The following is a 26124-nucleotide window of genomic DNA, read 5'->3' on the forward strand; positions in this document are numbered from 1 at the left end:
ATGTATGAGTTGCGTAACTTGACAAGATACTATACAGAACTGGAGAGGGAGAGGCAGCAGGTCGGTAAGAAGACACCAGTGTGTTTAGTGAAAATGTGTTTTAATTTTTTTTATGCAAGAGGGCTCTTACTACTACTTTTATCATAAACTAATGATATTGTATGATGAAGCATCGATCCTTCAAGGGGTGTACAGGATGAGGATGACCTGGGGAGCAGGGGGACCTTCGGCTCAGGGGGGTCAGGTTATGTAAAGTTACAGCACCCCACAGTAGTAATGTGTCAGTGTGCACCATGTGGCTCTCCATAAAGTGAGTGAATGTGTGCTTTAGAATGAGCATGCGTATGTTTGTTGTATTGGGGGGCACTCAGCTTTACATTTCTCTCCCATTGAATTATGCAGAATTATTTTGGTTGTGGTCATATGAGTTATGAGTGTAAACATTTCTGAGATGTTTGTGGGCACAGTTCCATAACTGTACTGATTGCGGTTGCATTATTATAAATAATATATAGTTGTATAACACATAAGTTGTATCATTGCCAGCCCTTTGACTCTAACATCTGTAATACATTGATTTTTGAGGGAGTGGGGAGATCTTTTCATTGAAATATATGATGATGTCACTACCCTAGCACCCTGCATCCTTGTATTGGCACAACTCAATTAGTACAAACAAATCTCAGAGCACCCCAATGACATAATCAAATGCTGTTTCCTAAAATCCTCTTCGAGCAACAAAATATACTTTATTTTGTATTATGAAACCAGTGCTAATTTATACTATAATATATAGAAAAGGTATATAACTTAACAATGTCAAGTATAATAATTACATTAAATGTGATATTGTCCACAGTCTCTCTTTTTCAAAAGGATATACACTATATGGACAAAAGGATTGGGGCACCTGATCATTACACCAACAGGGAGTTTTATGAGATCACATTCTAAATTCATAGAAATGTATATGTAGTTGTTTCCCCTTTGCTGCTATAACAGCTTCCACTGTTTTGAGATGGCTTTCCACAAGATTTTTGAGTGTTTCTGTGGGAAATTTCCACATTCATCCAGTAGAGTACTTGTGAGGTCAGGCACTAATGTTGGACGAGGAAGCCTGCCTTGCAATCTACGTTGCAGTTCATCCCAAAGGTGTTCGACGAGGTTGAGGTCAGGCCTCTGTGCAGGCCAGTCAAGATCTTCCACACCAAACTCATCCAACCATGTCTTTATGGACCTCCTTGGTGTAATGGTCAGGTGTCCAATACTTTTTTTCCATATAGTGTATCAATCCCACCATTATTAAGATCTCACAACTTTTATGATGTTTTACAAAGTACAGATTGCCCCCATTCATAAAAAGAGAAAAGAGGTCTGATACCATTTGGCTGGGGCAAGTCCAGCCCAAGTAGCTAAGTAATATATTGCCCCATCTAACAATTTAGTATCCAAAAAGCAATAGTACATTCAGATCCAATCAGGAGTTAAACTACCTTTAGTTCTAATGTAACTCTAAGCATCCTGGTGGTTATATGTGAAATTACAATTAATAACAAATACAAGGCTTTAGGCAGTGGGCAAAAATCTTCAAAACAGAATAGGACAGGGTTTTCCAGAGCATATTTAGATATGTATAAGCATAGACATTAAATACTCATGTGGACCGAGGCTAAGGTACAGTGTGTTCTGGAAATCATTTTGTGCTAAAACAGTACGTTCATGTTTTCTAAAGGCAAAAAATATTCATAATATGCCTAATTTGCTGTTTTCATTGCTAATTGGTTAATAACAAATGCTGCCAACATATTCTTTGCACCTCAAAAATGCCATATTATATATGTGCATTAAATTGTAATGTTTTCATTTTGCATAATTGTGCCAAGTGGCCGGGGAAAATGTTATTAACAGGCAATTTGACCTTGTCAATCAAGAAGAATGAATAATATTAAAACTACAAGGATCCTTAATATATCCCCTTCACCCTATTTATTTAAATGTTTACGGGGGCACTGGGCAATGGTGCATTCAGTTCTGAAGTGCTGGCAGCTCCTGGGCCCTGTTGAGACCCACAACACAATGCCCTTCTTACCTCATTTGATGTAAGAATGAAGAATGTTTGTAGGTTTTGAGTAAATCATACAGCGTGTTCTACAGCCTTAATAGACACAATAAGTGTTAGATAAAAGAGCAAGCCAAAACAGAAAATGTAGGCAACATGCAATCCATATATGTTGTATTCCATATACCTTTTTTTTTGTATAGTCTTTATTTGAAAAACATTTTTTTTCTAAGAAGAGGACATGATCATAAAAAATGAAATGGGCAATTGCAAGAGCCAATGTACGTCCTATCACGCTGCAAACTAAGAAGCAGGTGGTTATAGCTAAGCTCTCTACATTAATTTTAATCGTTAAACAAGGACCACTGTTCCTAGGGGTCTTGCAAATATCATAGGTCAAGTTTTTTCTTAGGAAGCCTTATGTGACACTGATGTACAATGTATTAGCTAAAACTTATCTCATTGAGCTTGTTGTGTCTTTCCATACAGGTGGTCACAAAGTCAGACATGGCTGTTAAAGAAGATTTAGAAGATCCCCCAAAGAATAAATACATTTCTGGTAAGTTTTAGGTGAATTATAAATATTTAGTTTAAGCTTTTCCATTGTAAAGAAATCTTACAAATGACAAAATAATGCTTAAAGTTATCTAGAAATCTAACTAGACCACATTGTAGAACCAGTTGCCAAGAAAGGCATCCAAGCAGCCACTGCTGTCGGGGCAATTGGGTAAACTGTGCTCCGTGGGGAGAGTGATCAGATGGCCTGAGAGCTGGTAGGATTTAACCCGTTCACACTCGTACATCTCTCACATGGTTTACTGGTGAATGATGGATAACAGATCTTTCAGTCTCTGATATATTGTTGACATTTGGTTGTTCCAGATGACCCACACCAAAATGGATATGATAACCCTGCTTTTGAGCCTGACAAAAACCAAAATGGAACTGTGGAGCGTTGGTAAGCAGCAACACCTACATATCGTCATTATTACAATAGGTTATTCCAGAACAAAGAAACACATTACAAAATTGTTTAAATGTATTTTTCTCATGCAATTAAAACATTATCTTAAGACACAAACTCATTACTTATCAAACCCTTGTTTGGAATACCTATAATATAATTATATAATATCGAGCAGATCCAGGCGGGCCATTAGGTTCTTCAGAGTGCGGCCACAGGCTAGGTATGCACAACCACACTCTGTAAAAATGTAACAGCCATTGGCCGTGATACAGAGCCATAACTAAGGCCTTTGGTGCCTGAGGCAGAGGCCTCACCGTGCACTAACATCACATGTGGTTCCCGAGGCAGAATGAGACACAAGATAATTGTTGTTGGGCAGCTTAAGTGCGTTCTTCTCCTCGCAGTGCCTGGTGCAGCTGCTCCTCTAGCCCCATGCCTTGATATACAGATGTATCCTAGCCATATTGACCTTTTCACAGTCAAAAGAATATATGCATCAGGGTAGTGTCGGCTACCTAAATTTTACAAATTAACATGCATGGGGTACTTAGCCAACACAAAATATGTTAATGTATAGAGTATCACATTATTATATTATTCAAATATACCAAGTGCTCTCATTTCTTTTTTCTCTTGGATTTACCCTATCATTATTAGACATAATATACTAAATAATATACTAAAATGCTTGCTGATCTTTATATAGAATCAGAAAAAAGTCACTGTTTAATTGCAACATTTCTGTGTGGTTTCAGGAAAACCCTGTGTAATTAAAAAATGATCTCTGTTGTTCTGATTAAATATATTTATCTAAAACGATGTGATTAAAACCTACATCTTAATAGTTTATGCAACCTAATTTTTCTTCCATCTTGTGAAATGAACGCATTAGTTGTGGATTTATGATATGCATAAAGTCTTATCAAACCGGCACACCCAATGCTACACCTCAATCTGAAGAGCATAAACAATATTTTTTATATTTTAAAATGTCTTATAAAGTTATTCTCGGACACACTTCGTTATTTCAGGACATGATTGCGATGATTTCAAGTAACAATCTAATTCAATTCACTGGTGACCCACACAAAATTGTTACAGAAAAAAATACAAGGCATATTGCATTTACCAGGGACAGTAAGACAAAAGAATAAATGGTAGCCTCAGAAAGTATCTGAAAGAGTGTGCAGCTGCAGAGAAGAAAGTGACAGATGGGGGTGTAGGGTGCACAGGGCCTGCAAAAGAAGGTGCCCTAAATTTAAATATAATCCTTGCTTGCCTGTAGAGGTAAATTAATGCATAGCTTTCCTTACAGACAGAACTGGTTGTCATTTGCATATTAATTATTCTCTGTTAGGTAGATTTTATAAGATGAATTAGTTTGATAGTACCTGGACACATAAAACAAAAATCAGAACAGAGCCAATCAGCCCACCTTGTCTGTCTGTTTTATCTGCTGTAAAGGCTCAAACCCTAATCAGCCCTTGATTTTAGATTCAGAGCCACGTACCTATTCCATGTTTAAACTACCTGTCTGTATTAAAGCCTCTTTATCACTTCTGCTGGAAGGCTCAGATCTACGTGGGGGCGCCTCCCCTGCGGTAGACTGGAAGGGCAGTCCAGTCCACTGCATTGGAGGCGCTCCCACCCAAATCCGCAGGAGGAGCAGGACCATTTTTGGGGATTGTGGATCTCCCTCCAACCGGACATCATCACTGCTTTGCCGATGCCAGGACATGATGTCATATGTATGCAATCTGGGTGCTAGGCAGGGCTAGCCTTTGGGGTGTGTGACCTGTGATCTATGCGGTCAACGCGGATGTAATGTGTATGATGTGCTTATATGACTCCGCCTCAAGGGGTGGAGCCAATGGGTAGTAAGGTGAGTTGTTGCCTAGGATGACAAAAATCATTGCACCAGCCCTGTACCTATGTTACTGTATATTGCACTGTATTTTACTGTCAGGTTGAAAAAATATTTTTCCATGTGACCTCACTTTAAACATATAAGCCAGTGCTGCAGGTGAAAAGTAGTAACTGTATGTAACTTTATGTGTTTGGGTTTAAATGAATGGTTAAACAGAAATAAAATCTGTTGATGTATTGATTTACAGTGAAAACATTGTCATAAAGGACAAAGAGAAGAAATCCATGGTTGGGATGGTTCAACTGGTAAGTATTCATTATAAAATAAACACTGAGATTTAGATTAGGAAAACATGTCTTTATACTGTTAGCCCAAGAATGTGGTCTTTCACTTGTAGTCGCCAACTACCGAGATGTAGTGTTTCAATGATGTCATTCAATTTAGTTATAGCTCGTAAATCTCCTGGGAAAGGACCATTGTGTTGGGAACTGGGAATTGTGCGTATGTAAAATGTATTATTTATGTGAAGTGAAATCACCATGGTGATCCAAAATATGAATAAACATGTCTTAAACTCTATATGGACAAACAGTGGTAATGATGCTAGGGCTAGGCTTTGGCAACAATTTTGGTAGGTTGGGGAGGGGTTTAGGGGTAGTTGATTAAAGGGGTTGTGACACGAGGCTGAGGGGCATTTTGTAGTCACTTTACCCTGTGTTGTTTATCCCGCCCTCCCTCCCTGTTTATTGTGTTAGGTTGGGGAATTTATGCTGTCACAGCTGGGTGGGTAGCTTACCAGGCATCTAGGGGTTGTGAATGTTCTGGGAGAGAGCATTTGGTGGGAAGTTCCCGGTAGGGGGTGCTGGGAGGCTCAGGTTTGGGCATCTTGGTATGTCCTTCCCTGTGTAGAAGTTCCTCGTTTGCCTTATAGGCTTTATGGATGTTTATTTATGTTATTTATTATATTTATGCGTTCAGTTTGGATGTCTTTGCCCTGTTAACGCAATGAGGTGTCAGGCCTAAGGTTGCGTGGCAATGGCTTGGTTAATAAATAAAATTGGCTTTTGGCTTTTCAACCCAAGTTTCTGGTGTCCCTCGTTATTGGGTTAAAGTAAATTGGATGGGGGCCTGGCCCGTAGATCGAGGGTACTTCAGTCAGACATAATTAATTCAGTCTGTTCTTGCAGACCAAGACAGACTGTTTTTAAGTATTGTTCTTCCTGAGATATCTCTCAACTCCCTGATACGGATTTGCATATTGAAAGTTTATACATTTGCATATCAGTATATTCTCATTTGAATCCATATTAATCTTTACTTTGATAACAGGGTACAGATTTAGCATAACAATATTAACAACATGTAAACGGTCCAGCAAAAATATCCAAAAAATAATGTGCGATATATTAAGGGTTAATGCAAGCATAAATCAAGATTGGTCCCATCTTTAAAATTTAGGTGAAAAAAGGTTTCATATGTAAATGCAGAAAATTTATATGTATTTATTAACATTTGCAGTAAGGGCAGAAAAGATGTGAAATTAACACCACTTTTGAGCGCTATTGTTTTTCCTTCTTTTTTATAGCTGGTCTTTGCTGATACGTGGGATATTATTCTAATAGTCATTGGCCTTCTCTGTGCATTGGCCTGTGGAACAGGGCTGCCAATCATGATAATAGTGTTTGGACAAATGACAGATGCCTTTGTTCAGAGTGGTCTTCCTCCAAATGGTAAGTATCACATTTTTATTACTATCATAATTTTATTGTTGCATTAAAATGTAAAGATTTCACCATTTTTCCTTCGTACCACATCAATCTTAGAGAATCTGTCACTATGTTTTTTTAAATTGTGCAAAAACAGACACTTTTTAGAAGTTTTCAGTGTCTACGGCAACAACCATTGTCAGTGATTTTAAAAAATTTATCATTTACTTTTAGGTACAAATACCACCAACCAAACTGATTGTGCCTTTAGCGGGTCTATAGACATTGAAGCAGAAATGACAAAGTAAGACAATATATGACTGTAAGTTACATTTATGGCAAAACCATTGAACAAACAGATGGATTAATAATAGAGGAAATCGTTTTATTGACCTCCAAACTCATGTAAGAAGTTCAAAGATATAATTGCTGTATCAAAGAGAAATAATCAACTGCAATATGGTAAACAGTCCAAAGGGACAGTAAAATAGCCACTAACCACTTATGTGTCATAAGTAAGTTGTATGATTTCTAAATGGGCGGCCAAGTCTAAACCTTGGTCTCAGGGGATAGATACTGAGTTTGCCTTACTAAAATCCAAGCAGTAGTTCACCTACATGGTGGCTACCTGCTGATAAATCAGCGGCACTTGGTACCTTTGCATGAGTGACTGCTGATTCGGCTGCATAATGTTGAACATGGTAAAAAAAAATTCCTAAATAGTGAGGGCCAATTTTGCAAATCTTACATTTGGAAAAAAAAATAGTAGGACTTAAGCAACCTTGCAGTTAGTGAACATGCACACTTCATTTTTATACAATTAATGGCACATAAACTGAGTAATTCAATGTTTCCAGTGTTTAACAAAAATGATGATCTATGTTGCCAACAAGGATTATGCTTTTAATGTGAAATATACTTAATATAGGCTTGTCCAAATCTAATAGTTTACTTTTTGAAACCGTTTTATTCTCCTCCAGGTATTCTTACTACTATGTTGCCATTGGATGTGCTGTGTTTGTCTTATCCCTCATTCAAGTCTGGACATTTTTATTAGCTGCCACAAGACAATCACACAGGATTCGACAAAAGTTCTTCAAGGCTGTGCTTCATCAGGAGATGGCTTGGTTTGATTCAAATCAGATCGGAACGCTGAACACTAGACTGACAGAGTAAGAATTTATTGCATGGAGAACACTTGACTAGTTTACAATTAGTAGTCTGAAGGGCCATTGTTTGGTTCCAAAATGACCTGGGGCTAGAGCCCAATACCTTTTTGCATTACATTGTGTGCTGTCACCTAAACTATAACTAGACTACAACAAAATCAGCCTGGTCTCTCAAGGGGAAAAAATGTCCTGAGCCCTAACACTAAAAGAGTAAAAACTTTTAGTAGCCTTAGCGGCTGTAAAAAGCAGGCAGTTATACATTATTGTACTAATTTTTTTTTAATGTTTCAGAAATAGCTGGTTATTTATTTACCTTACAAAAAACAAAATACTGTCTGCGCTTCTCACCCTAATAAAGTTGGCAACAAATATATAAACATAATATAAATGAGAGGTTTTGGTTATATGAATTGGCCAAAGCATAATTAAGCTCACCCGCCACGTCAAGGCACACTCTCAATAGGGTGAGATCCTACTCTCACCTCCTACATAGTGGGCACATAGTGGGCATAGGATCTCACCCTATTGAGAGTGTGCCTTGACGTGGCGGGTGAGCTTAATTATGCTTTGGCCAATTCATATAACCAAAACCTCTCATTTATATTATGTTTATATATTTGTTGCCAACTTTATTAGGGTGAGAAGCGCAGACAGTATTTTGTTTTTTGTATACATTGTACAGCAAACACACTGTATTTGCAGCATGCTCACACTGTTTGGTAGGCCTCATATTATACATTTGTATTATTTGAGCCTGAGACTAGCTTAGCGCACCGACATTTTTTCTTTTCCCTATTTATTTACCTTAGCCTAGACTTCAGCTCTCGCTTGCTGCCTGTGGCTCCCCTCCTTGTATCAAGTGGTGCCACTAGTAGTGCAGTGGTGTGCGTCTAGTAGTAGTCATGTGGTGCACCTGATATTGTGGGCCTCATATGACTTCGCCTCTCTCTATATCATGTGGGGCCACTCATGGTGCAGGATCATGTCACATTGAGTTTCTAAGGTCTATTTACCCATGTAAGATAACACAGATAAATGTTGCGCAATCCAAATAGATTTCCCCGGAGCACATAATTTAAAGATGCTTCAAACAATATATAAAACATAAGTCTGCAGTAAGTGGGTTCTATAAAATCATAGAATGGAATCGATTAATCACGCTTGGTTAAGTAATATACCAGGTGGTAAACGTTTAGAGAATTACACATTGCAGAAAAATATGGCAATATGGAAAAATACCGGACACCCAATAGCTTTCATAAGTTTGCATGATCTTTTTCTGTTTTTTTAGGGATATCAACACCATCCACGAGGGACTTGGAGACAAGATCTGCATATTTGCCCAATATTTATCTACCTTTATAGCTGGAATCGTTATAGGATTTATAAATGGCTGGAAGCTGACACTGGTAATTTTGTCAGTGAGTCCTCTACTTGCAGCATCTGCAATGGTGTGGTCCAAGGTAATATTACTAATATTAGTAAATTAGCAAAAAAATGCAAAATAAGCATTTACCAATGTTTACTTCATTAAAAAAAATCTATTCTAGATTTCCTGCTCTAGCAGGAAACTCAAAATAATGTAATTATTGGTTATAGATATAGAACATCCTTTTATTATTTAGCCATCAGCATAATTCCTGATCTATGTGTATCTATGAATATCCTTCCCTATAAAAGAGGAAGCATCTACCAGTGTTGTCATGTAGGATTTATATAATTACGGGATCAGTTTTGCATTCCATCATGTTTTCATTTTGCTTAATCCCTCTATGAAAATATATTTTTGGACATGACTGGGTTGAATGTGTTGTCTTCTAAATTATTTGGCCACATAATTTGTCTTGCAGGCAAATGAGTTCTATCCTTTTATTTGCGCTGTCCCTGAAAGGGCCTTACATGTACCTTGGATGTGTATTTAAATTGTGATGAGGCTTGACTCATAAAGAAACATTTATAAGCATTTCCTTTATTTGCAATAGTGCCAAATAAGACAGTTATAACCTCAATTAAATTATTAATCATATATTTAACAGCTTCTTGCAACATTTACAACAAAAGAATTATCAGCATATGCAAAAGCTGGTGCTGTGGCAGAGGAAATTCTCACCGCAATACGGACTGTTGTTGCCTTCAATGGACAAGAAAAGGCATTAGCTAAGTATGTTGGTTAAACTATTCATCCGTTTTACAGAAATATTATATTATATTTTTAGTTAATTAAAACAGTGTGTCAACATATAAAAGAGAGAACTTTTAAGTGTTCCAATAAACAATGTTTCTGTGTATACAAGCAGTATGCTCAGCATGTACGCTAGTACATCCACATGTAAACTTTAAGTATGTTTCATCCTCTACAGGTACCATGCTAATCTAGAAGATGCCAAAAGGGTTGGCATTAAGAAATCGATAACAACAAATATATCAATGGGAGTCTCACAGTTTTTCATCTTTGGTGCTTATGCACTGGCTTTTTGGTATGGCACAAAACTGACCGTGGATGAAAAGGACACTTATACTATTGGCAAAGTCTTAATCGTAAGTATAACATTTTCCTAATTAGTATTGGCAGTACAAAGGTTGTGGTGCTGGGTACTGTGTGCGTTTAGCCAAGAATAACATTTTAGCAGCCAGTCATATGACTAGTAACAAAATACTACGGGATAAACACCACCGGCATTATGAAGAGGATCAATACTGAATACAGAATTGTGTGTATGCATCGCAGCACATACCCTGTGCTATACGTATAGTGTAAGAGTAAACAATTCTATTTTTTTATTTCTTTTATTATAGGTATTTTTCTCTGTTCTAATTGGTACCTTTTCTCTTGGCCAAGCAGCGCCAAATCTCGAAAGCATTGCTAATGCTCGTGGTGCTGCCTATGAAGTGTTTAAAATTATCAATCAGGTATGGTTACTTTGCTTTTGATCCAGACAAGGTTTTATGTTCTATTATGTACGTGAAAAAGGCAACCTTTCTCAGAGTTGTTTCTGTTTTGTTTGTAACCACGACCAGATAGGGTTTATGGGTATTAAGGGATTTTACCACAATATAACGATAGTAAATCTTTACCAGTTAAACTATTGGTGGATTTGAAGTTAAATTATTACATACTAGGAGCGTGGTCTGTCAACACCTATATTTGCCTTGGGAGCCCAGCTTCTGCATTTAGCTTTTTGTTACATATTATAGTTTCAGTAAAGAAAAAGAGTTATTAAAGTCTTAATATGGCACAGTTCTACAAAGAGGGCAGAGCCAAATACATATTATGTTAGATGCTTAGATACTTTAATTAAGGACTCCTTGCACTCTTGTTCTATGCTTGCCATGAGCCACAGTCAATAGCCTAGGTTGCCTTGTGGTGGGATCTGTATTAAAAAAGGTTTAGTTTGTGAAAGTATTCTTGGTCTCTAGATGTGATTAACTAACAGAATGCCAATTATTAATATTGAAACATTTTAAGCATGAAGCCCAGGGAAGTAAATAGTCTTAAATGATAAAACCTCAGTCCGAAAAAAGAAAGAACATTGGCTTGAGTTGAGATGTGATACTTTTCTGCAAGCTTTCCTACAAATGTATCAAGACTCAGTTATACATATTAGGGAACAAAAAACATAAAATGTAAAAAAACCCAACAACATTCAACTGAAAGCTTTAAATGTTCCATGTGATACTGTCTTTAAATTCCTCTGCGACGTTAGTGCTTTTAGTGGACCAGTTGTCATTGAGTAAGCTATAGGGTCACATAAGCTTTAAGTACCTCAGGGGTCCCACCTTCAGATGTAATGAATGCATTGTTTTTTTTCAGAATCGTCCAATAGACAGTAGTTCCGAAGAAGGTTATAAGCTAGAAAGACTGGTTGGATCTATTGAATTTAAAAATATAAATTTTTCCTATCCAACTAGACCAGATATCCCGGTAAGTGAAAGATATGCTTTTATAAACTGGATGTCACAAACACGTTGTTACAATGCTTTCTGTGAAAAACAAACAACCAAACAAAAAAACTATATAGAAAGAAATCCCCATCCAAATGCAATGATAGTGTTTATTGTGACCCTTGCCATCATAGAAAGGGCCAGTGAGATAGCATGGGGAAGATTGTATGCTTGGTCACTCGGATTTGAACCATGGAACCAACATAGGGTGACTTTATTCTATATGGAGCTTTTTACTGGCCCATTTCCAGGTATTAAGTAACATAGATATTTTCTTTGTTTTAGATTCTAAAAGGTCTGAATCTTAAGGTGGAAGCTGGAAAGACCATTGCTCTTGTTGGATCCAGTGGCTGTGGAAAAAGTACAACAATTCAGTTATTGCAAAGATTCTATGATCCACTTGTAGGAGAGGTATGTGTTTTCTTTTTAAGGAGCATGAAATAAATGTACTCTTAGTTGCATTTGTAAACGGTAACAGAAAGCAAAGGGACTCTTTGTTGGGTCCCTTGGCAGAGAAGGGTTAAACCTTTAGTATAAGAGCGTTTGACGTGCACTTCGGTTCTGAAAGAGTTAAGTGATTTTATCAATTTTTTTCCCCCATGTCAGATTTATTTCAGAACGGTGCAATGTTCTGTGTCTTAATGGGTACAGAAGAGAAACTCAAGCATTTCTTGTAGAAACATGTTACAGTAATTGTATATTTCTCCCAGCACTTTCTGTAGGAATTTATCTATTTGTAGCTAGCAGACGCAAATCAAAAGCCATTTTGTCTGCATTTCCCCACAGTTAACAGCATTGTCTAAAATTAGATTGTCTTTTATAGTATGTCAGTATCCTTTTTTTTTCCTTTAGTCATCATTATACTTAAATACAAACTGAATTAGTTAACTAATAAAGTTAGCAGCTTTGTGCCTTATTAGTGCAGATTTTTTTTTATAAAAATCTATGTTCTATTCCTGAAATCACAAGTGAGTTTTCAGCTCACCTCACTGTCTTTTTTTTATACTAGTCAGCAGAATATTTTATTTGCTCATGTTATTCCACCAATTAAGTTTTGAAAGTCTAGGTCTATAGATTTTGATATCACCAAAACATTGATTTGAGTTGTGTGATGCCTCACAGGTAGCAACGTATTTAATATCTTTTGTATTGTCCTAGGCAGCAGGTTGCCTTCAAGACACAAAGCACCTGGATATGACATCATATCCTGGAGCTCTATTGTTTTTTTAAGGTGGATTAATGCAATCTATGGAGGCTGTGCTGAGTTGGCACAGCCTCCATAGTGTTAATGGGCTTGTTAGGGAGATCAAACAACTCCCTTGTAACAGGCCCATTGAGCAGCAAGTCACCAGGGTCCTGATCACCCAGTCTATGACAAGACCAAGGGCCGATTAAGAGTCTTGCATGAGGGAAAATGGGCAGACTAGATGGGCTGAATGATTCTTATCAGGCGTCAAATTCTACATTACTATGTTTCAGTAATGTCTTGGAAAGTGCTAATGTAGCCATAGGAATTTATGTGAGACAATTCGTACAGAGACCCAGATATGATAAGCACTTCCTGCAAAGTTCCAAGGCTACAATTGACAACAGAAGACATCACCAAAGCTAATGTGTTCATGGCATGGATGCAGAAATATAGTCATTAGTGTGATGGTCCCCTTTGCAGTACATAATTGTTGTCGTCGGTGTACTTTACAGCTGCTAAACATGATGGCAAAGCAATAATCCATGCTATTTTGTTAAGGTTACTGTGGACGGCCATGACATCAGAACACTCAACGTGAAATGGTTAAGAGAGAACATAGGCGTGGTAAGCCAGGAGCCTATATTGTTTGGAACAACAATCAAAGAAAATATCCGTTACGGAAGAGAAGATGTCACGGATGATGAAATTGAAAAAGCATCAAAAGAAGCAAATGCCTATGATTTTATATCGAAATTACCAGATGTAAGACCCTATTTCTAGTCCTGCATACTTTGGTTTCTACAACTGCAGCTATAGTGTGGTACCATGTGAAATGACATTGTGCTGACTTTGTTAGCTTGGTTGTTCCAATATGAAGTGGATTAGTGTGGCAGTAATTAATTATATCCCTTTTGTATGAGAGTAACAGCCTTTTACATTTAATAAGCTTAAGAACTAGTACACTTCTTTATCAAGTGTCACCATCAAAAAATGCTTGAAACCTGATAAGCTTTGAGAGGTAACTCCTCTCCTTATCTGCTGTAAATTACTGTTTGGCTAATACTAATTAAAGCAAAACATCTTTAATCTTAACAGTAACACAACTGCAGCCCAGGGACCATGTAATACATTGTGTTAAAAACATTGGTAACGGGAGCAATTAGCTTTAACTGAATATGATTATGGTATAGCATAGAACCTTTCAATTGTAACCTTGCGGATTAAATTTTGCCTTCAAGGTATTTTCTGTAGTCCCCATCCATGTTTTTTTTAACACAGTGAACACGGTAGTGAAAATGTGAATTAAAACATGAGGATAGAGGAATTTATTCTGCAGTTGAGTTCAGCAGAGGGGAAACTCTTCATCTCACTGGCCTGTATATATATTATTTAGTACCAACCCCGGTGATTTTCTGCTGCAAATAGAGCACAGTTGGCCGTAAATAGAGCACAGTTAAAAGCTGGAGCCACGGTCTTACAGATTTAACTGTATGGATATAGAAGACCATCTCCGCCATTCACATAAGAAAGCTGTTTGGAATTGGCCATCATAAGTCAATGAGATAACATTTTCAGTTTGGTGCAACTCACCTAAAACTAGTAAATCTTAGTAAAAACCTTATTCTAGAACATGCATTGCATGAATTGCTTTTATAATATGTGTTCATCATCTGAAGAACTGTTCCTCCCTCTGTATAAATAGGTGAATAGCCCAGCTTTCCACAAAGTGCAAGGCAGGGCTAACTTAGTACTAACTTATATATCATTTACACGTTTGTTATGAGATGAGAATACATCTGTTTACTGTATTTCAGACTTTTGACACAATGGTAGGTGAAAGAGGAGCCCAACTTAGTGGGGGACAGAAGCAGAGAATAGCTATAGCGCGTGCACTTGTTCGGAACCCAAAGATTCTTCTACTCGATGAAGCAACATCTGCTCTAGATACACAAAGTGAATCTATTGTCCAAGCAGCCCTTGATAAGGTAAATCCCTTTCTTCACTACCAGTATCTAAATCTATTTCTATAATTGTACAATCATGTATATAGTGTCGGTATCTTGTTAGCCAAATCTTGGATTTGAATCTTTTAAGACAAATCATAAGATCTAATGTTACTCTTCCTTCTCCTAAAGGCTAGATCTGGCCGCACCACAATTGTAATAGCTCACCGCCTGTCCACCATTAGGACAGCTGATGTCATCGCTGGGTTCTATAATGGAGTTGTAGTGGAACAAGGATCACACAATGATCTTATGAACAAGCAAGGAGTTTACTATTCCCTAGTAATGCTGCAGGTAATTATAGTATGATTTGAGCACAAACTTCATTTTTATATTTGTTATGTACAGGGACACACGTGGTTATCTGACCTCCACATCATCTCACATCATGACATAAAAGGTTTATCAATGTAACACAAATATGGAAAGTAAACTTAGTTCACTTCTACTGAATCTAGTGGCACTATGTAAACAAAATAATATTGATGAATAGGAATATTTTTTTTAATGTTTTGGCGGCAAGCTATAGTGTCATCAATTTTTTTTTTTTTACCACTGATACCCTAAAGTAACCAATGAAAACACCTGGTAGATATAGTTTGTATTATTGACATTGTTTATTTATTATACAAGTTGGTGATTAACTGACCCATCAATATTTTTTTTTAATTATAACTGTTATGGTGCAGCTCTTGTACAGAGATTTCAAGGTAAGTGAGCATAATTAGTCTTAACTAGAAAATCAGAATCAGAGAAAATAACCCTGCATCATACCATAAATTTCACCTTAAAAGAGGCTGTTTTTGCTCCTGAAGAAGACTATTGTTAGGTGAAGTATGTGTTGAACATGGGATAGATGACGCTTTATGCTCTTCGATAAGTCTAGTTTACAATAATTTTGGGTGTAATGATTGGAAGAATCTAGAAAAAAATGAATTATATGTCTGAGGAACAGAGTATAGGTTTTACCTATTTAGATTACAGTTTATATTTAGGGTTGTTGTGGTGTTTTGTTCTAGATAATAACATCTAATGCACATGATCCTATGTGTGCTTACTGGGAAGTAGCAGAGAAATCTAGAGAACCACAGATGTTCAAAAATGAAAACAAAATATATTGTATGAAGGCTACAATACCTAATTTAGAATAGTGCATCCTACTTCCTGTTGAATATAGAACATAAACTATTGTAATATATATTATGTTTCCTATTAAGCCAGCTTATTTAATAAAATTAAAAAAACAGGGATAACTGAACACAAAATGTTGTTTATAAAGGGAAACCCACTTAACTTTTTTGTTAAGTCAGCTCGGCCATAACTGTTTGCAATCAGGAGTTTCCAGCTGCACTTAACACTCATTGTCCATTCTACAAGAATGAAATAAAAATAATTCACATGATATTCATGCATGCTCCTCAACACAAATCGGAGGAGCAGTGGAGCCGTGAGTCAGTTGGTCCAGTGACTTCCACAACATATGAGTACCTCCATGTGCAGAGACCCTTCTCATTACAGTGTGCAGCCACATAACTCTGCCTAAGGGTGACCCTGTTTGGGGGCACAAGTGCTCCCCCTTGTCCCTTCTCTAGTTGCCCATAGCTGTATGGAGTTGCCATGTCCCAACTTAGTAACGAGCATCTCAAGACCCATTTTGAGGAGAATTGTACTTTTAACAACCTACCCATAGATTCATGGTTGACTATTTATTTAGTGAGAAATCCTTTCAAATTCATTTTTTATTAGCCAAAGACAGGAACCAAAATAGGGTTTAGTAACCATGCCCATCATTTGAATTTACAGCAATTATACATTTTTAACATTTATAGTACAAATTACTTAAAAAAAGAATCTTTTTCTTTTCTAGAATCATGGAGAAAATAAAGAGGATGAGGAGAATGAAGAGGATGGTGATGAGGAGGAAGAGGAGGAGGAGGAGGATGGAAAAGAATTTGATTATGATGATGACAAAGTCAATTATTTGCAAGAAATTGTCCCAGATGTACCTGAAGTTACAGGAGTTGAGATGATAAGAAACAACAGTTTGCGTGGACAATCTATCAAAAGAAAAAGCAAAAGGTCTTCAAAAAAGAAATCAAAGTCCAAAGCTCGTAGAGCTAAACCAAAAGAGGTAAACAAGTATGCACTTTTCAAATACACAACAAGAAAATTAATTTAATATAATGGATTTTTCTTGGTAATGGCTAATTCGAAGTTCTCAAATATATAAACTTAAGTATAAAAAAATGCAGTCATACGTGGGTAACAAATAAAAAAACCCAAATATGTTAATATTGTATTTTCTTTTACAAATTAACTAATATTGCCTAATGATGTAGAATCCTGTTATTCACAAATGTTAACAAGTGCATCAAGTCTTGTTATCACATAATGGACATTGTATTACCTCATCCTTCAAACTACTTAGCATTACTGGTAAAATTTCACAGGTGCACAGGGAACATCCATTAAAACCCAAAACATTCTGATTACATTGAGGGAGGGCCCTCAGCATGGTTTTCAGGGGCAGATATGTTTCATCATGTTTTTAAAAGTCAAGCCCTGATACAGCATCCAGTCATATGGACCTGCATGGTTTTTTTTCACTATGAATCTTAAAAAAGATAATCCAGTATCTGCAAAGTTAGCGTAACAACTGATGCCTCATATTTTCTGTACAGGTTGAAGAAGATATACCCAATGTATCTCTCAGTAGAATCTTTGCCTTGAATTCCCCAGAGGCATTCTATATTATCATTGGTGTTATAGCTGCAGCTGTATGTGGTGGCATCTACCCAACATTTGCTGTGATTTTTGGAAAAGTCATTGGGGTAAGATTGTGGTTAAAGCATGGATGTACTGCAATTGTTTAGCATGTTAGCTCTGGGAAAGATGTATCACTAAAGGGGGTAACCTAAGACATTAAACTGTCTGTATTCCACTCCCAATGTCAGCAAGGTGACACAATTGGTGTCACCTGCAAGCTTTTCCCTGGTATTTTAGGCATACGATCTCTCTAGTGCCCCATGGATTTGCTTGCTAACAAAGTAGAACCTGGTTTGCCAACATAGTAGGATCACCTGTGCATATCTCCAAACTCACCCTTAGTGGATTTATGCACAAACAATCATCTTTAAGTTTTTGATCCTTGTAGACTGTTTAAGTCATGTTATCATTTCTATGCCATACCATGTACTCTATATAAATCCAACCAAGCCATATTGTTTTACGTGAGTATAATTTCCTTTTTAATTCATTATTTTTTGCATTTATTGATAATATTTTTGTATCTCTTATTTAAGGCTTTTAGTGAAACTGATCCGGACAAAAGAAGTCAAAAAACCATATTATTATCCCTAATGTTTTTTGTACTGGGAGTGATCAGTCTTATAGTATATGTTGTCATGGTATGTATCACTTTATTATTATAAATATTATTATTATTATTATGTTCAATTTTAAATGCATATTTTATAATGATTGCATTGATAAAATTGAAATAAGAATTTTGTTGATGAAGATAATAAATCGAGAAACCTTTGATAATACAAAAAATGTGTACTACCCACAGAAATATATATTAATTTACCTTTCTAGGGTTTCGCTTTTGGAATATCTGGGGAAAATCTAACCATGAGGTTGAGATCTATGTCATTTAAGGCCCTTCTGAGACAGGTATGGATAAACCTTTCTAATAAAATATTTGATATATATATGAACGCAGAACAGCTATACTTGCAATTAGCCAAAAATAAAATTGATTAAAAAGCAATCATATCATATCCATACCTGGGAACTTCCCAGGCTACTATTCCTCTTATGTGTGGTTGCTTTTGTGAATGAGCAGTGCCCAGACAACCTTTAGCTGGTTGGAAGTTGGTTGAGGGGTTGGCATGATCAAACTGCTCCCCTGATCAGAGAAAGAAGAAACTGACCCTGAAACCTGGGGTAGATCACTATACTTTATTTTTACCAACATGAGAGCATGGCATATTCTCAACAACTACATTACTTAAGGCTTGAAGCAGGTGATTTATGGTGGTCTTTGAACACAGAGGGGAAGGAGGAGTTTTAACAATGACACTTGGCAGAGCACATGACCACTCAACCAACTATGCACTGCCTTTTTTTATTTAAAGCTTTCTATTTAAAAATTACATTTGTTTTATTTTCAATGTTTGATCCACTTAGAGAATATATATAAAAAACTGTTTATCAGAATTGGTACTTATTATCACAACTTAATGCAAAATGTATTTGTATGCATTTTAGGAGATTGGATTCTTTGACGATCATGCTAATGCAGTTGGTGTTTTACTTACAAGACTTGCCACAGATGCATCTCAAGTTAAAGGGGTGAGATAATGTTTTTGCAAAAAAGCATACACCACACTATGTGAGACTACTATAGAGGAGACAATAATTTAATGATAAATACAGACCTAACTGTGATGGCGGATTAACAATGTAACATTGTAACACTACATGATACAGTTGTGGGTATTTAAAGCCCATAATTGCTTAGTGTTTGTGCATTTTTATCATTCAATGCACTTTGATGAACATCTTGGGGTCGCTTACACAAGTTTTTTGCAAGATGTTTTGTTTACTCAAAATAACCTCCCTTTTTGTCTTTTTTTTTTTAGGCGACAGGCAGCCGCTTGGGATTGATCACTATGACAATTTGCACTCTGCTAGCAGCCATTATAATTGCATTTGTGCACGGCTGGCAATTGACACTTCTTATTTTGGCCTGCATACCATTTTTGATTGGTGCAAACTTTATTAGAATGAAGTCCATGGCTGGCCATGCATCAAAGGATCAAAAATCTTTAGAAGAAGCCGGAAGAGTAAGTTCTCTAAAATCATAAGTGACCACGCACAAGTTAAGGGAGTGCTATGGGATTACCAAAAGATTGTACTGGGCAAATGACCAGTTGGCCGCTGGCCAACAGTGCCTCATACTTGCCTGGTACTTACCAGCGGAAGATCAGGTGCCGCACTGTGTGGCTAACAGCTGGATAAACCCAGTCCGGCCCAGATGTTATCAACGTTCCAACAAACAAAGCCAGGTTTCTGTGATTTTGTATAACCCACAAATGGTTAACCATATTAACATAATATCCAGTGACAGGAAACTGAAGAATTTATTAAAAGCACTAGTATTTACAGTATATATATATATTTATTTTTTTTTATTTGTTTTTACTTCTTAATATATTTTAAACATATTGTCATCCTTCATTTTGATTGTAGATTTCTACTGAAGCAGTGGAAAATATAAGAACAGTTGTATCACTTACCAGAGAAGATGCATTTTATGAAAAATATGATGCAAGTTTAGAAGGACCCTACAGGCAAGTAACATTTGATTATTTTAGCAAGCTAAATGTAACAAGTGATATTTTCTTTTAATGCTCCGCAGGAATGTTAAACAATAACCTGCTTTGGAATATAATACCTAAATTATTATGTTTTTTTAGGAGGGTTAAGATTTGTTTTCTATTTTCGGAGAGGGATGGTTTCAGTTGAGCAGTTGAGAAGATTCATGTCACATACACTTAAGATCAGCAAAAAAATATATAGATGTTTAGAAACCCTAAAATCTGACTGCTAACCAAATTACTTTTTTAAGTTATATTAGAGAGAAAAAAAGTTATACAAGAAGCAAAGGTCAACCACAAAATAAGTGACCCTCTAAGAATGTATTGACCTTTAGAGACTAGATGTGTGGGATGATTAAACTTTATATTTCCATGCAGGGACTTCTGTAAAACGAAGATTCAACTGGTTTTACCAATCCTGCTGTGTAGATAACTTGATATACTTAAAATATAAAGGTAGTTTTTATGCCCATAACCTAAGAAGGTGTCAGGAGATGTTTACTCATGTTTTACCGACATTGTTTTTCATTTCTTTACCTTTTCTTTGTACACCAGAGATGCTTTGTCGAAGGCTCTTATCTATGGAATTACGTATGGGATTTCTCAGTCAATTAACTTCTTTGTAAATGCAGCAGTATTTCGGTTTGGGGCTTGGCTGATCGCTCACTGCTACATGGGATTTGAGAATGTGTTCATGTAAGTGCTTTAATTATTGAATCAAATATATAACATGTTTATGTATATATGAACTCAAGTCATTTTAAACCCAAATTGATTATGTAGTAAAATTTAACCCCTTAAGGACAATGGGCGGTCCCTAAACCCATTGAAAACAATAAATTTTGTCATTAAGGAGTTAATAATGCTCCAGAGCCATATGATTGTGGTAATCGTGCTTTGATCGTTATATGGAATGCATATATATTTTAGTTTTTTCTTCTGATCATTAAATTAATTGCGTTGTCTGGTTCTAGAGTGTTCTCTGCAGTTATTTTTGCTGCTATGAACGTGGGGCAGTCTACCTCTCTAGCACCTGATTTTGGAAAAGCAAGAGTAAGCGCCAAACGTATTATGAAGCTTTTGGACAGAACGCCACAAATTGACAGCTACAGCGAGGAAGGCGATATTTTGGTAAACCAAAACAAAAATTATTAATTTGATTTTACTCATGAATACTATTTATTAATATTTATTTTATTTTTTTATTGATCTAAAATTGTATCAGTCAAACAAAACATTGCTGAGCATGAGCGTTAATTACACTACAGTCTCTGTCTACAGCAAAATCACCCTTGAAAATGACCCATTGTTTTTTTGATAGGAAATGTGCTTTTCTCTATGGTTTTTAATCTTGGTACACTAGACTTACCACTGGCTTTGGTATAAAGTTGCTGGATACATAATTATTTGTTTAATGTAGGAAAATATATATATTTTTAAATGTACATTTTGCAACTTACAGTGCTTAAAATATTATATTTTATGATTATCGCAGAGCTCATTTGAAGGAAATCTTGAATTCAAGGATGTTAGATTTGTGTATCCTACAAGACCAAAGGTTACAGTACTTCAAGGTCTAAATGTGAAAGTTTCCAAAGGACAGACGTTGGCGTTGGTTGGTAGTAGTGGCTGCGGAAAGAGTACATCGGTTCAGCTATTGGAGCGATTTTACGATCCGCTGGCGGGACAAGTGGTAAGACTTCAAGTTCTCTGCTTACTACAAAAATTATCACGCTGGAGGATTATTTACTAAACCTTGAGCCAAGACTAACCTTTCCATCTCACTGACTTCAATATGCACTGTGCTTTTGAAAATGAAGATGTTTCATCAATTTAAATATGTCTTAGAAATTCATCGTAATACAAAGTGACTTAGGCAAGATAACATTTTTAGTGATTAACCCCATTTCTTTAATTTAAATAATAAATGAAATGGTTAAGAATGCTGGCCACCAGGAAGTAAGGTAAATGTCTTCCAGTGCTATCAAGTGGGTTCTTGTGAATTAATAATTGTCTTTGTTTCCGTGATTCGGGCTGAATTTACAAACTACTGTTATTTTATTTGAAAACAAAATCTGTTTAGCAGATGTTCTAATACATATGCAGGCCAAGCTATCGTAATTTATTTCCAATATTTCTCTTAAAACAATGTGTTTGTTCTCTGTTTCAGTTTGCAGATGGCATAGACACTAAATTATTGAATTTGAAGTGGCTGAGATCCCAAATGGGAATTGTATCACAGGAGCCCATGCTTTTTGACTGTAGCATTGCAGAAAATATTCAGTATGGAAGCACCAGAGGAAACGTGACTCAGGAAGAAATTGAAAACGCTGCAAAAGCGGCAAACATCCATACATTCATTGAAAACTTACCTAATGTAAATATATATTTTATTTTTTTTACACATTAAAACGCCTCTCAATACTTAGTTCCCAGTATAGAATAGTTTCAAACAGATTCATGCCAGAGGCTATTGAGCAGCAGGCAAAGACACAAAAAAGAATTGTAACAGAAAGAAAGGTTTGTAAAGTAAAGTGGAGTTTATAAAAAATGTATTACATCATTGATCAAACACAACCCAGTTGTGTATCCTTAAGTCCCCTTAGGCTATCATGATCATCTAGATAAAAGCCCAGTTGTTAGTATTGTGTATCCTTAAGTCCCCTTAGGCTATCATGATCATCTAGATAAAAGTGAGGTTAACAGAATTTGGGAAGTCATGGGTGAGGGAAGAAAACCAGATGAAGAAATATGGGAAGCTAAACAGGTCCTATTTGTAAATTGATCAAATTTTTTCCAACTTCATCTAGAAATATAACACACGGGTTGGAGATAAGGGTGCTCAGCTTTCAGGAGGACAGAAGCAAAGAATTGCAATTGCACGTGCACTGGTTCGACAACCAAAGGTTTTGCTCCTCGACGAAGCAACATCTGCCCTCGACACAGAAAGTGAAAAGGTATGTACATACACAAGGATGCATTTCACAGATCGGAGCAGCCACAGTAAGCAAAATCAAAATTCACAAAGATCCAAAACCGGAACGAATCATTGTGCTTTATGTAGCATTTGGTACATCAGGAAACAAAAACATTTGCAGCCATTCATGTAATCCCAACACATTTTCCCATAACAGCATGGTTCGCTTGGGGCTCTTTTCTGGGATGTAGGATTGCAGTAAGTCTTTTGATAAAACAAAAGATCCATTCCATTTTAAATTAGTAACAAAAACAGTTATGGTGGGTAAAGGTGATGGAAAACCCTTCCACTTAAAATTAAGGGGGTAGTAGAAGTATTATAAACACTCATCTACAGACACCAGACAAGCCAGAGGCTTGTTTTTTCCCTCAGAAATCTTATGGTGCTGCCACCTTTACCCACCATAACTTTTGTTATTGGTATTTCTCGTGCTTTCCCAAGCCTCTAGTATTAAGCCAGTATCACAACCAGTCATGCTGATGAGTCCCATTAAGGACGAAACAGCTGTCCATGAGTGGTGATCGTCTACAGCAGGCAATTACTTTCCAGGGATCCATGTATAAAGTGGATATAGAGGCAAAAGGTGATCATTGTTGACCTTATTTGCATGCGCCTACCCAGAATGCCTTGTGGTTGTGGCAGCACCATTTTAAATTAGGAAACCAATACTGGTCCAGTAATCTGGTGCTAGCAAAAGTATTCTTATACAGGGAAACCAGTAGTATAGCAGAAGCAGGTGTTTGTATACATTGAGCAGAGTCAGGCATATACATTGCACATAAATAAATGAATACTCCCTTTGTTATTAGCATGAGCATCATCTAGATCATTTGGCCAGATGCTTTTTAGTAAACTGTGCATTTAATTCATCCATTACAAAGGCATTTCCATTTAACATAATAAAGTCTAACCACTTACCATACAATTGGGTACAACCGGCAGCATAGTATCAATTCTAAACAATGAGAACCTTGCCGTTTTCATTAGCGGGAAATCCGAGTTAACTATTAAGAATGACATTTAATGGCACTTAATCAATAAATGTTATTATTTTAACAGAATGAATACATGCATAAGTAAATCATACCAAGCCAACTATGTGCACAGTTTACTTCATCTGTTCCTGCTTAACACCCAGATATTATATACTTCCATGTAGAATTTTTTTTTTGTTCTTTCTCATGTTATATGGGGTGTATATATAGTTATCAATTAGGGGCATATTAACAGCAACCAATGTAGGGCTGACAAACAGGGCATAGATGAAATTGTTCTCTGGGCTTCTCAGATTTGAAGTGTTTGAGTCGCTAGTAGAATTTTGTTGTGATCCAATGGTTTTCCTATTGTACTGCTAGGCTATATGGCAAATCTTCCATCACAAGGTTGGGGTGTGTGACACCAGTGTCCAACTGCATAATAATTCACATATTCTTAGTATTATGGGGCAGGGTAAACCTCCCAACCACTCGCTCTATAATACAGTATACTCAGTAATGCACTTACAGCTATCTCAATCAGCATGAAACCATATTTATAGAATTCTACAAACCAAACTTTTACCTTTTTGTATAAAACTGTTACAGTGATATTCTTGAGAAATACAGGGATTATACCAGGATATATTTTATTAGCAATTAGGCTGATCTAAACACCAATTTGTCACCTCTGGAAAGGTGAATTTTTTATTTTACTCGGCTTTCTCCCAAAAAAGAGGCTGTAATGTTTGCTAATGCATTTAGACCCGATATAGATTTAATTTGGATGGCTAAAAAGCTTGCATAACTCTGAAGACTAGCCATAAAAAGAAAAAAAATAACCAATAATTATTATAGGAATAAAATAATAAAATCTCAAATTATTTTCAAAAAATGAGTATTTTCAATATTAAACTTGACAAATGTATGTATACTATTCAGGTAGTAGTTGCCATACATGCATGCTTATAAACAAGTTTATCTTTCCATTGAAATTGTTACAATTTATTTAATATCATAGGCAGATTTATATTCCAGGTGCCTTTAGGCATAAAGACCGCAGGTGTCTGTGTTTCCCCATGGAGGAGATATTGAATAAAATGACGCTGGTTCAAGATATGTGAGGCATAGACAAGACAGTGGCAGTGTTAACAATCAGCTTATCGTTTTCTCTCCCATAACACCGCTATTAACGTGGCACTCCAGTCACCTACCTAGCTTACTTAATTGAAAATCTGGCTCAATTGTTTTACTGTAGAGCAAAATGAAAAGTTCCCAAATTTTAGTGTTCCTGTTTTGACATTTGCTTATGCTACATAGTCCAGATTTCTGATTTTTTTCAAGAAAAGCTTGTAAGGTTCTACTCGGTGATAGCTCTTCCTGATATGGCAAATTCAACAAATATAGGATCTTTCTCAGTCATTTTGCATAATGAGCTTATTCTGATGTTTTTAGAACATTTCGTGTTTCAAGGAGACTAAAAGAAATTTGAAAATGCTATGATCACCTTACAAACACGTTGATAGCTAGATATATATATTTATATCTGAACCAAAAAATATGATTTTAGTCATTATAGGCATTCTATAAATCTCTGGTGCAAGCCTTAGCAAATAAAAACCTAAGATTCACTAGATTTTAGAGTAAATTGAAAGTATAACGTGTGTTGCTGTTTTACTTTGATTACAGGTAGTTCAAAAAGCTCTGGATGATGCTAGACAGGGCAGAACATGTGTTGTTATTGCCCATCGACTTACAACAATCCAGAATGCGGACATCATTGCAGTAATACAGAACGGAAGAGTGATTGAACAAGGGACTCACAACCAGCTGTTGGCAAAACAAGGGGCATATCATGCTCTTGTAAATTCACAAGTTTCAAATTGA

At 36.3% G+C, this 26124-nt stretch overlaps 1 protein-coding gene across 1 annotated transcript; it reads left to right on the top strand.

Annotated features, from left to right (window-relative positions):
* On the top strand, positions 1–26124 carry LOC149298933 (ATP-dependent translocase ABCB1-like). The gene is made up of 28 exons (XM_089486785.1): positions 1–60; positions 2549–2618; positions 2942–3017; positions 5141–5198; positions 6479–6623; positions 6834–6903; positions 7580–7771; positions 9060–9231; positions 9805–9929; positions 10129–10306; positions 10565–10678; positions 11580–11690; positions 11996–12121; positions 13458–13661; positions 14714–14884; positions 15035–15196; positions 17584–17733; positions 18205–18309; positions 18500–18577; positions 19175–19258; positions 19549–19752; positions 20159–20259; positions 20842–20982; positions 21261–21417; positions 21782–21979; positions 22457–22663; positions 23097–23243; positions 25927–26124. Exons 1-28 carry the CDS (start codon positions 1–3, stop codon positions 26122–26124), a joined length of 3804 nt encoding a protein of 1267 aa, XP_089342911.1.

Source organism: Sceloporus occidentalis, unplaced genomic scaffold, assembly GCF_023333645.1.
Source record: "Sceloporus occidentalis isolate IW3139 unplaced genomic scaffold, rSceOcc1.0.p SCAF_30, whole genome shotgun sequence".
Lineage (NCBI taxonomy): Eukaryota > Metazoa > Chordata > Lepidosauria > Squamata > Phrynosomatidae > Sceloporus > Sceloporus occidentalis.